The sequence below is a fragment of the Populus nigra genome, chromosome 6 (assembly GCF_951802175.1).
Source record: "Populus nigra chromosome 6, ddPopNigr1.1, whole genome shotgun sequence".
NCBI lineage: Eukaryota > Viridiplantae > Streptophyta > Magnoliopsida > Malpighiales > Salicaceae > Populus > Populus nigra.
In genome coordinates, this window is record NC_084857.1 from 2,499,726 (window position 1) to 2,514,380 (window position 14,655).

General features: G+C 37.2%; 3 protein-coding genes across 9 annotated transcripts; 2 read left to right on the top strand and 1 right to left on the bottom strand.

Moving 5' to 3' along the window:
* Positions 1-892: 892 nt before the first annotated feature.
* On the top strand, positions 893-4,156 carry LOC133696195 (uncharacterized). Of its 2 annotated transcripts, XM_062118303.1 has the most exons (9): positions 893-1,111; positions 1,469-1,550; positions 1,657-1,779; positions 1,869-1,923; positions 2,042-2,173; positions 2,304-2,915; positions 3,022-3,168; positions 3,283-3,333; positions 3,419-4,156. In XM_062118303.1, exons 2-9 carry the CDS (start codon positions 1,471-1,473, stop codon positions 3,878-3,880), a joined length of 1,662 nt encoding a protein of 553 aa, XP_061974287.1. In that variant the 5' UTR covers positions 893-1,111; positions 1,469-1,470; the 3' UTR covers positions 3,881-4,156. The 2 variants fall into 2 exon arrangements, with proteins under 2 accessions (XP_061974287.1, XP_061974286.1); XM_062118302.1 differs by lacking the exon at positions 893-1,111 and having other exon boundaries at positions 1,445-1,550.
* Positions 4,157-5,027: 871 nt separating this feature from the next.
* LOC133696496 (embryo-specific protein ATS3B-like) lies at positions 5,028-5,582 on the top strand. The gene has a single exon (XM_062118691.1). The coding sequence runs from the start codon at positions 5,028-5,030 to the stop codon at positions 5,580-5,582; it is 555 nt and encodes a 184-aa protein (XP_061974675.1).
* Positions 5,583-6,574: 992 nt separating this feature from the next.
* Positions 6,575-13,053, bottom strand: LOC133697499 (uncharacterized). 6 transcript variants are annotated; one of them, XM_062120102.1, is made up of 5 exons: positions 12,839-13,048; positions 10,572-11,041; positions 8,449-10,414; positions 8,067-8,273; positions 6,575-7,139 (listed from the first exon to the last, which is right to left on the bottom strand). In XM_062120102.1, the coding sequence occupies exons 2-5, from the start codon at positions 10,940-10,942 to the stop codon at positions 6,822-6,824; spliced, it is 2,862 nt and encodes a 953-aa protein (XP_061976086.1). In that variant the 5' UTR covers positions 10,943-11,041; positions 12,839-13,048; the 3' UTR covers positions 6,575-6,821. The 6 variants fall into 6 exon arrangements, with proteins under 6 accessions (XP_061976086.1, XP_061976082.1, XP_061976083.1 ...); XM_062120098.1 differs by having other exon boundaries at positions 8,449-10,417; XM_062120099.1 differs by lacking the exon at positions 12,839-13,048 and adding an exon at positions 12,552-12,615 and having other exon boundaries at positions 8,449-10,417.
* Between the last annotated feature and the right edge of the window lie 1,602 nt (positions 13,054-14,655).

The following is a 14,655-nucleotide window of genomic DNA, read 5'->3' on the forward strand; positions in this document are numbered from 1 at the left end:
TTTTAATATACATATAACAATGAAAAATAAAAACTGTTCTTTAGTTGTTTGAAAAATAAGAAAATATTACTAAAATGTTCGAACCAGGAATAATAATAAAATAGATCAAATATTCAGATCTATCTCTTGGATTGCTACCTAAAACGAAAGCTGGACATATAAAAACCATCTAAAAACTATGTATTTAGCTCGACAGGGAATACAGATGGTAGATGGAGGCTCCATCGATATTCCTTTTAATTATTTAAAAAACGACTATTCAACCGTTGAAATTAGAACCATAAAAAACATAAAAAACATTAGATAAATATCCAAGTCTTATTCATGGATTGCTACCTGTCAACCACCGAAGCAAAAGCAAGACCTATAAAAATCACCTAAAAGCATTTTATTTTGTCGAACGGGGAGCAGAGGTGGTGGCCCGAGGCCCCATCAATGGCCCACTACTGATAAAACTAAAAAGATTTGTTTGGGCTGGGATGTGGCTCGTATGGGTCTGGGCACACGAACTTGTTTTCCGGACGGATCGGAGCGGTTACCTGATGGGCCGGGACAAATTGGCATTCCTGAGGGCTAAGATTGTGATTCCCGATGACGTGTCATTCAAGAGTAATCTGTTTGGTAGTTATTTTATATTAACTATAATTTTAAAAATACTTATTTAATCAAAAAATTATCTAAATCTTAATTAAAAAAAATACAATTTATATTTTTTTTTGTAACTCACGAATGAATCGGCAGAGGGATTCCCGATGACGTGTCATTGAAGAGTAATCTGTTTGGTAGTATATTTTATATTAACTATAATTTTAAAAATACTTATTTAATCAAAAAAATCATCTAAATCTTAATTAAAAAAAATACAATTTATATATATACATATATATTTTTTTATCAAATCCACCTTTTCAAACTAAACTGTAAAAACTAGCGCAATGACGAACGACAAATGGCCTTCGGGTAGTGTAACTCACGAGTGTATCGGCAGAGGGCTTTCGTTTTGGCAAAAACACTGAAACTGAGATTCATTCGATTGGACTCTCACTTTTGTTTTCAGATACTTTCGCTGTCTCTTCTTCACCGTGCGGCACCTTCTCCTCTAATATACCAGGTGCGTGTTTTCTTATATAGCAAACTGGCTGCTCAATTATCATTTAGGTTCTTCTCATGTCACGTTTCCTTTTTGGATACATGTTCAATCACTTTAATTTCGCTAAATAAACATGGATTTGATAGTTAATTACGTTTTGGTTTGCGGGTTTTTCTTTTGAGGGATTTTTTGTTCATGCTTTGATGCAGAGTGTAATTCAAATTGTGGATTTCTTATTGTTTTTTGGATTGCATTAACGTCGCCTTCAGCTGTTTTTTGTCAGAAATAACTGAATTTATGAGAATAAATGCATGAAGCTGAAATGAGATAAGCTTTTTATTTGAAAAATTATTTCAACGGCGATGTTAATCATCACAGTGATGGATGGTGGTGAAGATTCCCAAGAAAGTCCAAGTGTTAATGCAGCGGCTGCATCAAGTTCCGATAATGCAGAGCCAAGGTTTGTTAAAATCTATTGAATAGTTGGTTGTTTCACTTAAAACCGGTGCTTTGAGGTGTTTCTAACAATGATTACTTGGCATATTTTTGTGTTTACTGTATCCCAGTGCCTCGCAGACGGGAGCACAACGCAATTCCCTTGAGAAACGCAAGCAGAATGCAAATGAAATAGAGGTGGACGAATCCTGCACATCAAAAAAGCGGCCTCACAACAGCTTCATTGAATATTAGTGAGTTTGGAAAGAATAAAAAGTTGATCCCTTTATTAGGCAACTTGTATTTTGTTTGTGTTAACTATGATGAGTGTTTGTGATTCTAGCTTGAGCAAAGGATTGGATGGAGAGAGGGAAAATGAGGGGAAGAAGAAATTGAAGGTACAAGAAGCTTGAAGTAAGCTTTTCTGCGTGAAATTTAGATGTCACGACTGCTTCAACAGCATATTTCAATTGTGTTTACTGGTTTATCGGTTGGGGGTGGGGGGTTTGGATTCAGGCTCCAAAGAATGTCGCAAAGCAATGGAAGTCACTCCCAGAGGAGGAGAAGAGACCATTCCAAGATGCAGTGAAAGATGCTTGGAAAAATCATGTAAAAGAGAGAGGTGAGCGCCCTGAAGCACCAAAGAAGGTAATTTGGGTTGGGGATTTCCTGCTGAAAATTATGAAGATTTAACTAGTTATCCAAATATGATTTTTAATTTTGATCTTGGGCCAAGCCTAAGTGCCATAACTTTTTAATGGTCCCTTTGACCATCCAGGCATATCTTGATTCCCGGTGTTCGTTGAGAAAGTTTGCAGCAGTTGTCAAAATGTTTGATCAAGATCAGATTCAAGCAGTTAATGATCTTGGACTTGCTGGGCTCTTGCATATTAAAAAGCAAAAAAGGAAGTTCCAAGTGATTGAAGATCTTGCTGCCAGGTTTGACATACAATCTTGTGAGTTAGAGGTTCATGGAGGGAGATTGAAATTAACTCCTGGTGGAGTCGAGTGGCTGTTGGGTCTGCCATCGTCTGGGCTTAGCGTGGAGCAATTTATTGGAAATGACGAGGATGTCCGCATGATGTACAACCTTGGTTCAGATCGAATTCATGCTGGTCAGCTGGGGGATGGTTTGGCTTCAATCCCTGCCAGTCCTGAGTTTCAAGCAAAATTCCTTTTGTATGCCATCTCTACTGTGATACGGCCTAGCACATCTGTATATGTCAGTCCATCATGCTTTGGCATCTTGAAAAATCTCTCAATTGTTTGTGCTCTCAATTGGGCAAAATATGCATTGGAGGGCCTTGTTAGTGGAATTAAGAAATATCGTGAGACCGATTTTGCGCCTAGCAAAGCTAAGCGGCTGACTGGGTGTCTTCTCATTTTAGAGGTATGATTGTATTGGTTGGTGGATTCGTTTATAGACTTCTGATGCGCACAACTTCAAATTAGTTGTGATCTTGCTTCTCTATAGTTACACTTGCATTTTTGTGTAGATCTTTTACTTGGAGCATGTCAATGTTGGCCAAATTAAATTACCAAGAGCAAGTGGACTAGCACCTCGGATTTGTGATTGGGATGAAGATGCCAAAAGTCTCGTGTTTGAGAAGGTATACAAGCTTGGAGGTATGGACAGTGATAAGGTAGGCATTAGAGCACCTTTCTCAAATTCGTGCTTTCCATTTACCCTACTAAACATCTTACAAGCTCTGGAATTTCTTTAATAAACAACCTCTTTTTTTTCTTCTGACAAATAGGTTGAACTGGTTACGAGAGGTGTTTCCGCTATGGCATCACACAGTGTTACGGTGAGTTGTAAGATGCTCCCTTCTATGATGCATCATCTACCAATATAAACAAGCATTGACAATTGGGATTTGTTTCGTGCTGCAGGTTGCAAAGAATAAAGAACTTGCCGAATTGCGTAAAGATATGGTGAAACTTCGAGAGGATGTGATGTTTTACATGGAGAAAATGAGTGCTGACATGGCCAGATTTAAGGAGACTGTTCTGTCAGCAATAGCTGGGAAGCAAGTGTGCCTACTTGTACCATCAGAACATATTCAACCTTCACATCCCAATGATGATAGTCGAGAGGCTGAGCAGGAGGACGCCACTGAAGTTCCTACTGAAGCGGTACCTAAGCAAACTGTCCAGACTCCGCCTGGTCAAACGCCTACCGATGAACACTCGCACAAGGATAAGTTAGGGGTTGTTTTGTGTTCAGGACAGCCTCGCCTCGGTGCTTTGAAGGATTCTGTTGATTCCCATGCCAAAGGGAATATTGCATCACATGGAGCTGGGGAAAAAACGGTTTTGACCTTTGATTTATCAGTAGGGAGGATTGATTGTTAACATGGCATGATTTATGATACAACTGTGGGTGGAATTGATATTGTCATGCATGGGCCTTAGATGCAATAATGGATGGCATTGCTATTTGCAATGCTTCACGTTGCTTCATTGTTGGCAAAGGTGGGATTTGAACTCAAAAGTCGCTCTCTTGCTTTGCTAGAATCGGCCACTGAGCTCGGTACGGCTGAGATACCAGCCCGAGGTTTTGTACTTTTATTTTTTGATAGAAGTAGCAACTAATTTTACGTGTATGAAAGAGAGAGAGATGTGATTTGAGGCCGCCGCCCATTAATTTAGAGGGAAAGAAATATCTATTATGGGTAGTCATGGGTCTGAAGCCTCTTCTGGCCCAAGACTAGCCTGAGCCCGAGACGGATGTGCTTATATAGGCCTGTCTTCTTTGCAGACCAGGACCAGGTGCTAACTCTCTTTCTGTTTTCAGTTTCAGGGTTAAAGCATAAAACCAACTTTTGAAGCTTAAATCGTGTTGTTTAAAAAGAAGAAAGAGTGAGAGCGCAATATGGTGGTATGGGACCGAGAAAAAGAAAAGAAGAGGCTATTTTCATATGGGTTCCACAACTCAGTAAGTGAGATGTAATATCATTGTTAACTCGTAGGACAAGAGGCATCTAAAATAGCCCCAAATTAAAATTATGCTCCATCTTTGGAAAGGGATGCCACCGAATTTCTTTTCAAGTCTCGGAATCTGTAACAGTTAGAAGATAGCGTTTCACGACTGAAAGTGAAAGGGATCCCCTCTTCTTTCTCAAAGTAACCCACTTAGAGCGTGTTTGGCAGCGTGGTTGTGGGTGCTTTTCAAATAACTTTTCGTGCCAAAATGCATGCCAACGATGTTTTTTTATTTTTTAAAAATCATTTTTGACATCAGCACATCAAAACGATCCAAAACATACAAACCATATTAAATTTTAGCAAAAAAAAAAAAAATTTCAAATTTTTTGGGAACGCGGCCGCAGCCGCGTTCCCAAACGGTGCCTTACACTGCCACAAATGCCTGCCTTTATCGAAAGCAAAACCATTTTTAGTGATCCTTTATGTCCCCTCTTCTTTATATCCTAGCAAAACCAATAATATATATGCATGACCTCGACACGAAGACTAGCTAGAACCAAGATAACAATTTTCGATGAGGAGAACAAGCTCTCCGATCCTTTTCATCGTAGCCATTACAATTTCTTCTCTGGGCATTTTAAACCAAGCCACGAATGTCACCCTCCAAGGATCATCATCAAAAAACTGTTCATATTCAATTGAGATTGAAACAACTTGTGCTCCATCTGCTGAAACTAAAGATCACATCAGTGTCAGGTTCAGTGATTCTGCAGGGAACTTGATCATAGTGAAGCATCTAAAGAATCCCAAGCTGTTATATGCTCCAAAGGGTTTTAAGAAACAAGGTGGTGCGTATGGAGGATTTGAAAGATGTGCCATAGACTTGTTTGAGGCAAGTGGAACGTGCATGAAGCAAAGTGTGTGCTCATTGTACCTTAAGAAAGTTGGTACTGATGATTGGAGACCAGGATGGGTCAAGGTGCTTCATCAAGAAAGCAGCGGTGCTTTAGTACCAGTTTCTTATGTGTTCTATTTTAGAACATTTGTGCCTGAAAATGTCTGGTATGGCTTGGATTATTGTCATTCTAAAGAAGGTTTTATGCCTCACTTTGCAACCTTTGAAACCTAATGTACTCTGGCATAGCTTTTATCTTATTGTAATATAATTTTTCTATAAATATGACCTTATAATACTAACTCGTTGCTTGATTTAAAAAATGAAAAACATTTCTAAGTTAATCACACAGAATACTTAAATGTATTAAAGCCATGTTTGATGTTATGATAGTAATTATTTTTAAAAGTATTTTTTATTTGAAAATATATTATTTAAAAATTTATTTTTAACATCAGTTTATTAAAATAATCTAAAAACTAAAATAAAAAATAATAATTTTTTTTTAAAAAAATTTAAATTACAAAGACAAACAAACTTTTCCTTCAAAACCGGTCCATGTTACTTTTAGAAAATTAGAGGAAAATACAATTAAGTTCTGGCCCGTTGAACTCTTTTTCTATGGAATCTCGGAGCATATGCTTAGCCTCTGTTTTACATAATGTCTGCCTCTATCCTCCCGCAGAAGGACGGTGTGGAATCCAGCCAGAGATGCAGCAAACTTAACAAACCTTTTTAGCCATTTCTAGGTGGTGCGCCACATTAATCAAAGCTTAAAATCTAATGCTATCCAATTAATGGCAGGGACACCAACAATTACACAACGTCGGCTCCTAACGAATTCCATTACAAGCAACAACACGATTGTGCCAACAATTAAACAAAGGTCCAGTGTTTTAGGGATATGTCATTAATGAAAAGATGCTACCATCGTCAGACCTGTGACTTGCTGATTCTTCGTTGGATCCTGAGGCCCCAATGTATTTGCCAGCAAATTTTTAGCAAGGGAATCGAGATTAAATAATTAGTTCAAGATGAGATCAGAACATCTTGAAGCTTAAAACCAAACAAAAGACAATATGAAGTATACTGTACTCTTACAAAAACTTGGAAACAAATTGGCAAGATAGAAAATCGACCATGGAATCAGAACCCACTCCCCTCCTGCTCCTGCCATTACACAGTGAACAAGCTGAACCACGCACAGACACACTGGTACAGAGAGAGAATTAAAATTGCAAAGATCTATTCATAGTTATAAGGGAACGAGGAAACCAACCACGTATACACAATGAATCATGGTGTGTAGATTTTTCGAAGCTTTAACATCTTTACCCATCAAAGCTTGCAGTAAGGAAATGAAGTAAAGGAAAGTATAAGAAATGTAAAGAAACCCCAAGAACACAATTTCAAACTATAAACAGTACGTGCCTGCACACCCTACCCAAGAAAAAAAAAGTTGTTCCCACGCAATCATTCTAGCAAGAATTCTCGTGTACAACTAGGACTGCCAAGGAGATCAAAAGGCCTGCTACCTAGGGTGTCTTTCAAGATTGTGATCTGACCTTCTTTAAGAAGACTATCTTCATCTAGGGCCTCTATCTTCTTCTTCAATACATTAATCTCTGAATTCAATAGCATATCCTGCTCTTTGTACTGCTTCACTTCCTCCCACATCATATCTCTCTCCTGTGAAACTTTGGCCAATACCCCCCTAATCATTGTTAATTCCTTCACGGATGCTTGGAGGTCACTTTGTAGCCGATCTACATTCTCATCCTTCTTCAGCAACTGTTAAAAAAGACAAAAACATTACTTACACTATAGGACTGCAAAAAGACAAGACAAAAAAAATAAAATAAGACAGCTGTAGTTACCGACAAGCTCTATTTCTTATGAGATATAATTATTAAGGAAAAAACAAAAAAATTCAAATGTTCTAACTGTACACTGGTAACCAAATCTTAAGGCATAACAATAGCTCCCAAGTAATGAAGTTACAAAGAGACATCATACAGCAAATCGGGTACAACACTTCATTATACTTCTTTGCTGATTTCTCCATACTTAAAATACAAGTAAAAAAATTCAAAATTATCACTGGTCTGACAAACTGCTGTGCCAAAAGATCATATGTTGTTGGCTTTTGGTATCCTAAAAAAAGAAAAAAAATTAAATTGTTTTAAAATAATGTCATAGTAAAGAAACTAAACTGAAAGCAAAAACAACAAAAAGCAGGCATTTAAAATAACAAGTTTTATATTGTTTTAAAATTAAATGATAATGATCGACACCAAATTGGTTTTAAGAATGGCAATAAAAACAATCGTGGAAAAATGAGGGCAGGAAATGACCTCATGCCAGTTTCACCATTCATCGAAAATGAAGGAAATTGCTTTATAAGAACTTTCAATCATCACAGGCTACACAAGGCCAGCACATCACTTCACCTCCACAACAGAGATTTCAGCTTACAGAAGCCCATCTCACCAAAATCACAGGTTAGGCAATCATGCATAGAAAAGAGCTTAGGGAACATTACGAGCTGATCAAATCAACCCAGAATTCAACCCGTCAAGTCGAAGCATCATCTTACAATTAAGTGTTTTTGTACATGCATTTCGCACAAGCAATGTTGGCAAAGCACGCTGTGTAAATGAACATATAAAGTGATATGTAACATAAGATTTTTGCTGCAGAGTTGGTATCTAGGAATACCTGAAGGTCAAGATTTTTCAGCTGATGAGAGACACAAGCAAGGTTATCCAGTGCATTCCCGACTTCACATCGGAGGATCTCGTTGCCTCTCACTGCTGCTGCTATTTCAGCTTGCAACTGCTCGACCTCTGACTCTTTGAAGTACAGCTTCTCTCTTAACAGACTTGTAAGCAAAGTTTCAGCTTTAAGCTCGAATCTCAAAGATTCCTGTGAAGATGAAAGAGAACATCAATGATAGCACTAAGGGTTGAAAGCAAGTTTATGAACAGTAAACATTTTAATACCCAAATTAAAGATCAAATGAAAATATTTGCATCATGACCATCACCCAAGAAATCGAAAGAAACACATGCTACAAGAACAGATTTAAACAGCAACCTACCTCTGGAGTATGATTAAGTTTCTCAGAGCCATCGACATTACTGCTTGGGGAATGAGATTTTGAAGCACCAGGATTGGACTTCTCCTGAAGTAAAGAAGATATTGTCTGCAAACTCCTTGTTAGGCTTTCAGTTCCACGCTTAAAGCCCTGAACTTTCATATCAGATTCAACCATAAACTGCCCATCTAAACCATTCCCCAAAACTTCCATACCCTGCTTAAATTCTTGAAAGTGGCCCATTTTCCCTTTGATGTATTCCATTAACTTAGCAGAAAGCTGGATGCTCTCATTTAACAAAGACAATCCTTGATTTTGCAGGCAGCAAACACGTGTCCACATTTCCTTATCTAGCTTGAAAGTTAAAGCACCAACCTCTTCGCCATTACCCTTTAAGCGCTTCAGTAAGTTTATATTCTCATGTCGAAGGGAATCAATTTCATGCCTAAAAGATTCCGCCTCCCTCCTGAGAGTCAGTTCAACTCCTGTCAACCTCATTTGCTCCATTTGCATTTGTGTCACATGCTTATCAAACTTGTCAAATGATGTCTTCTTCTCAATATCCTCACTAAATTTTTCCCGCAACCCCCCAATCGTCCTCTCTTGATCGCTGCAGGTTCTTAATAATCTTGTTATGGATTTATGCAAATCCTTGCACTCCTTGTTCTTCTCTTCAAAATTCCTTTTAATACAATCTAAATCTTCTTCTGCCACTGCATACTTGTTTTGCAGCTCAGAAAGATTGTGTTTCAGATCTTGATTCTCATCACTCACTTCCTCCACCTTTGAAGTCAGGAGCCTGAGTTGTTGCTCGGAATATGTTATTACACTTTTGTTTTCCGCTTCCCGCTCACTAAAAGAAGATACTTCCCTCTGGAGTGAAACGTTATGCTCTGCAAGCTCCCTAACCCGTTCACGAAGCCTTTGCTCTTCTAGCTGGTATTTCTCAAGCTTTGATGACCAGTCACTCGACCTTCTGTCTAATTCTTTCTCCAGAGCTGTCTGCAATTCACTCTTCTCCTTCTCCAATCTTCGGTTCTTTGCCTCCCATTCTGCCTTTGCTAATCGAAAACCTTCCTTGGCAGAATCCCTGTCAGCAATTCGAGATTTCAGAAGACCTGAAACTTCAATTGCCAAGCTTATCTTATCCTCTATTAAGCTTTGAATAGTTTGCATCAATGACGGAACATCAAATCCACTATCTTGGAGAAAGCTTTCCTGCTCAAGCTCTTCAGAAAGAAGGGCAATCCTCTCCTCAGCTTCTTTAGATCTTCGTTGTAGTTCAACATCTACCATGTCATCACTACCAACAGAGTTCATATCCCCAAAATCATCTCCAAGGAAGTAATTTTGCTGCTGAAAGCCTGAGAAATCATCACCATTGTAACCGTTAATGGTTTCACAAGGTTCCTCCAATGAGTAGCTTTTTCGGGCAGGAACATCCATGTATGAATTCGTTGATCCACCGTACACATCTTCAATTGTGATAGGAATGTCACGGTCATACTTCTTAGAACTTGATTTTGGATAAGCACGAGCCTGGGAGAGCCTCTCCATGACATTCCTTGCAAGTTTCTGTGGAGATTTGTGGCCAAATCCCTTATCCACCCAATTTCTTGAAGAAAACTTCTGTCGAGTCCCTCTATAATCCCGAAATGAGTGAGACCTGGGCTTATCTTTGATGTTATCTGCTGGTGAAGCAGGGGCTGTGTATTGACCTCGTGGAGGAAGTCTTCCACCAGCATTTCCATTTCCAGTAAAATTTCTCTGTGAACAGTTTTTGGGCTTGCTCATTTCCTGCTCCTGTTCTCCATCAATGTAGCGATCCACAATTTTACTTGAGACATTACTAGAAGAAGAATTTCCTGACGAATCATAATGAGATTTGGAATGACCAGATCTCTCTAGTCCAGTAGCTGCCACTTCAAATCGCTTTGTCTTGGCTCGCCTCTCAGGAGTAAGATTGCGCCTACTGTCATAAATCAGAAAAAAGTTGGAATTAATCTCAAGAAGCAATTCAAATAAAAAGTGCACAGAAGAGCTATGCAAACAAGCTTGTATTCAAGATCATTAATTAGTGTTATTGAATCCTTATAACTTGATGTTAATGAGATCAAAAGTCTCACCGAGATGAGTGATCACGTTGCTGATGAGCACCACTGGAACTGCTAGAAGAAGATATAGTTTCATCATTTGTACAAGAAAAATTCATCTGGCCCATCCCATCATCAAGAAAGGCAGCTGATGACAACGAGCGGCTCCTTCTAAGACCTGAACTGTTGCTTGGGATCTGGCTATCATATGTTTGCTTTCCAGATTTTGAAAATAATCCCCTGGGGCTCCAAAAATTACACTGAGCATTATCATTATCTTGATTGTTTGGTTTGCCTTCCAATGGTGCCTCCCAATAAACTTGCTTATCTGCTGACGGTGGAGAACTGGTATTGTTGTTTCCATCATTGGAGGAAGAAGATCTAAAAAAGAATAGTTTCTTCATCTGTCTATCTCAAACTAGAACTGCTATTTGTAGCTCATGAAAAATGGTAGCTCACAACCTGTGCTTTATAGTCTTCAGACAAAAGGGATCTCACTGAACCTGAAATTACATTATGTAAGAAATTAGAAGGGGAAACCTGGATTAAAATCTTACAAAGAAATATCTGAAGAGGAATGCAGCAACTCATACACAAATAATGATCATTGATATTACTATACACACATAATGATCATTGAGATTACTCAAGAGTGTGGACGAGTATAAAGCAAATAAAAGGACAATGGTCATTAGTCCACAAACTACACTGTACCCACACCTCATGGCACATTCACTAAGCTAGGATTCCAGTCCCCCACCCACACACACAAGCCACCACATCAAGATTAAGATATCTAAAAAAGTGAAAAGAAAGCACACAACAAGGTGGTCTAATTATGAATTCGTACCGGAAAACCCTAAAAGCATAAATAAACAGGTTTGGTACTCCAAATCATCACGTTAACAGGTACAAAACCCAATTAACAATTTGAGAAACCTGAGATACATATAGCCAAAAAAAACATGACAGTCCTATACCAAAAATACATAACTGAAACTAATTTCAAACCCCAGATCCAAAAGATGGTCTGATTCAATTGCTATAATAAATACTTGAATTAAAACAATAAGTTTAGAGTACTTCTTTGCCCTTCATTCAAAATCAAACGGGCAAACATGAACAAAATAAAAATAAAATAAAAAACAGAGAACCTAGAGCATTCATGAATAAAGAACTTTCTCGGATAATTATTCATCAAGAGCCAACGGATTTCACATAGCAACACAATATAGACACCCACACGCACAAGCAGAAAATAAATTAATACCTAGAGAAAAAAACATGTCAGTTATTTAATGTAGAAGAAGCAATAAACACGAAAGCAGACATCAAATTCAGCAATATAAATTTGCATTAATTAATAAAAAAAAAAAACAGAGAACAGAAAAAAAAACGATTATCAAATGCACGTGTCAGGGCTTGTGATCCAATCCTTAGCACTGAGCTATGCCTTAAAAATACCAGACTACCCTCACCATTTTCAATTCTCAAAAACCCTAAAAAAAACCTCGTCTCCAATCTAACCACCACCCTTTAAAAAATTACACAAATCTGACACGAAGAATCTAATATTATACAAGCCTTTAATAATCAAACAACATCGTGATTAACGAAAAAGAAGATTCAATTACAATTCCAGAGAAAGTAAAGTACAGAAGAAAAGAACAGAGAAAGAGATGACACTGTTTAGAGACTGAGAAACAGATGGCAAAAGAAAAGAAAAATGGTTAAATCTTAAATCAACTATTTAAAGAAAAAGGAAAAAACACTTTTTGGCTGCTGAGAAGCTAATGAAAAAAGGGAAGAAAGGGACAAATTAAAATTGAAAAATCACACAGTTGCCGGTACTTGAAAATTTAACGAAAATATCAACACATGCACCTGAACAATTTTCTTGCTCTATCCTTTCCCATTCCTTTGTTTTCTAAGGAACCAAACAGAATCAAGAAACAAAGAAAGGAAATTAAAAAGCGAAGCGAAGCGAAGAAAGGAAAAGAAAGCTTCACTTACAAAAAAGTTCACTGTTCTCACTTTCCTCTCTCGCTCTGCTAACGGTCAAAAACATCTAATGACACTTCGGTCCATTAAAAAGAAACCAAAAGCAAATTAAATGATTGAAATCTATTTTTGAAATTGTCATCTACGAATTAATTAACTTGCCATTAAGACAGAAACTACAGTGATTAGTGAATAATAAATCAGGTTCCTCGTTCGGATTTCAAAATTCAAAAGTATTTAAGAAAAAGTCCAATCACGAAACCGAAATTTAAGGGAGGTTTTGTATAACAGAATCTTACAGGGCCGCCTGTGTGTGACGGTGTCAAAGGCCGGCTTTGAGGGACTGAGAGAACTGACAGTGACGGGGAGTGTGATTTTTTTTAGTGTCAAGAATCAGAATGGAGATAATAGAGGGAGAAAGGGGTTGCTGTTTGGGCCAGTGAGAAAGTGAAGTGATATTGATTTTGACTTTGAGAGGAACTTGTGAGAAAAAGAGAGGTGCTACCAGGGGAAAGAGAGGTTAAGTGAGGGGAGCAAGACAGAAATTGAGGGAGATACAGAGGGGTAATTTGGTCATAAAATAAAGAAATTTAAAATATTTGTCTGCCGCGGATAGAGCGGAAGAGGAGCGGGGGGGTTGTGGAATTTGGGATCCAGTGGACCCTTGGACATGGTAGTTAAAGTGTGGACCCTTCGTATGCACAATTTGGATTTGTAGAAAGAGGATAGTTTACGTTGTTTTTTTTTTTAATGATCGTCACGTATTCTCAATTTATGTTGATATTAGGTTTTATAGTTTTAAATCGGCTAAGAATTTAACCACTGCTTAAAATTTGAATTTTAGATTGATTAAATTAATTTAAATAAACTCTAAATGGACATTGTTTTAGAAAAAAAAAACATTAAATTCAACCTAGTTTTTTTTTATTAGATTAACTCCTGTATAAGTTTAAAAATAAATAGCAGCCACGTAGGAAAGAAAAACCTTTGTTGTTGAAGTCAACGTGTGAAATAGGGCAGATAAAACGACTTCGTTGGTTGTTTGATTTGAATTCGAGTATTGAAAAAAATTGATAATGTCGAAGACTGATTTTTAAAGGGTGTTTGGTCATCTAATTGACCCGGATTTTTTTTTTCTTTCAAATTATTATTATTTTTTACTTCTGTATAATTCTGCTATATTAATACCTAAAATTAATTTTTAAAAATAAAAAATATATATTATTTTAATATATTTTTTAAATAAAAAATAATATAAAAAAAAACAACTTTCACCATTATTTTACTGTTTCAGACACCCTCCTGGGGATTGGAAAAAGCGCATTGAAAAGTAAAAGTTTAAGCTTGGATCATGGGTTTGTGCAACTTCTTTTATTGCATCATGGCACGCATCATTGGTCTTTTTAACCACTGCAGGTATGATCATCTTCCTTCTCCATGTCGAGGTGTCCATAATGATGATTGATGATTGGTTTGAAAACTGGAATATAACCAACATGAAATAGCGACTAAAAAGCATTATTTTATTGACAAATCTTTTTTTTTTTAATTAACAAAACATTATTTTGTTAACCAGCTCGAGAAAACAGTTCAATTGGTTTCGTGACTGTGACAAGTGGATATGACGTGGATGATAATTACTCCACCAGACAGTAAGAGACTAAAAATTTAATCATTTTCATTGTTACATGAGAATTGAATTCCGTGCTTTATTAATTAGTTTATAGACAAATAAAATTAATTTTTATTTTAAAAACTATTAATTTCATGTTTTTCCAAATGATTTTAAAAATTCTTGACGTGGGAACGTAAAACACATTGTAAATTATTTAAAAAATGATTTTTTTTCAAATGAAATATCCATTTAGAAAAATAATTTCAAGTACATTACTAGATATATGCCAAGAAAACCTTTGGAAAAGGAAAGACATCAACACTAACCTAGCCCAGGGTCCTTAGCTATTGATGCATGTATTTGAATGAAAGCAATTTCGTTTTTTAGCCCTCCATACAGATAATAGAGGCTCAGACCCAGGTTGTTTTCGTTTGGACCTATGCAGCTGAGTGGATCGGATCACCTTGTACAGGGAGACTTCAAGGCCTAGAAAACCCGGGC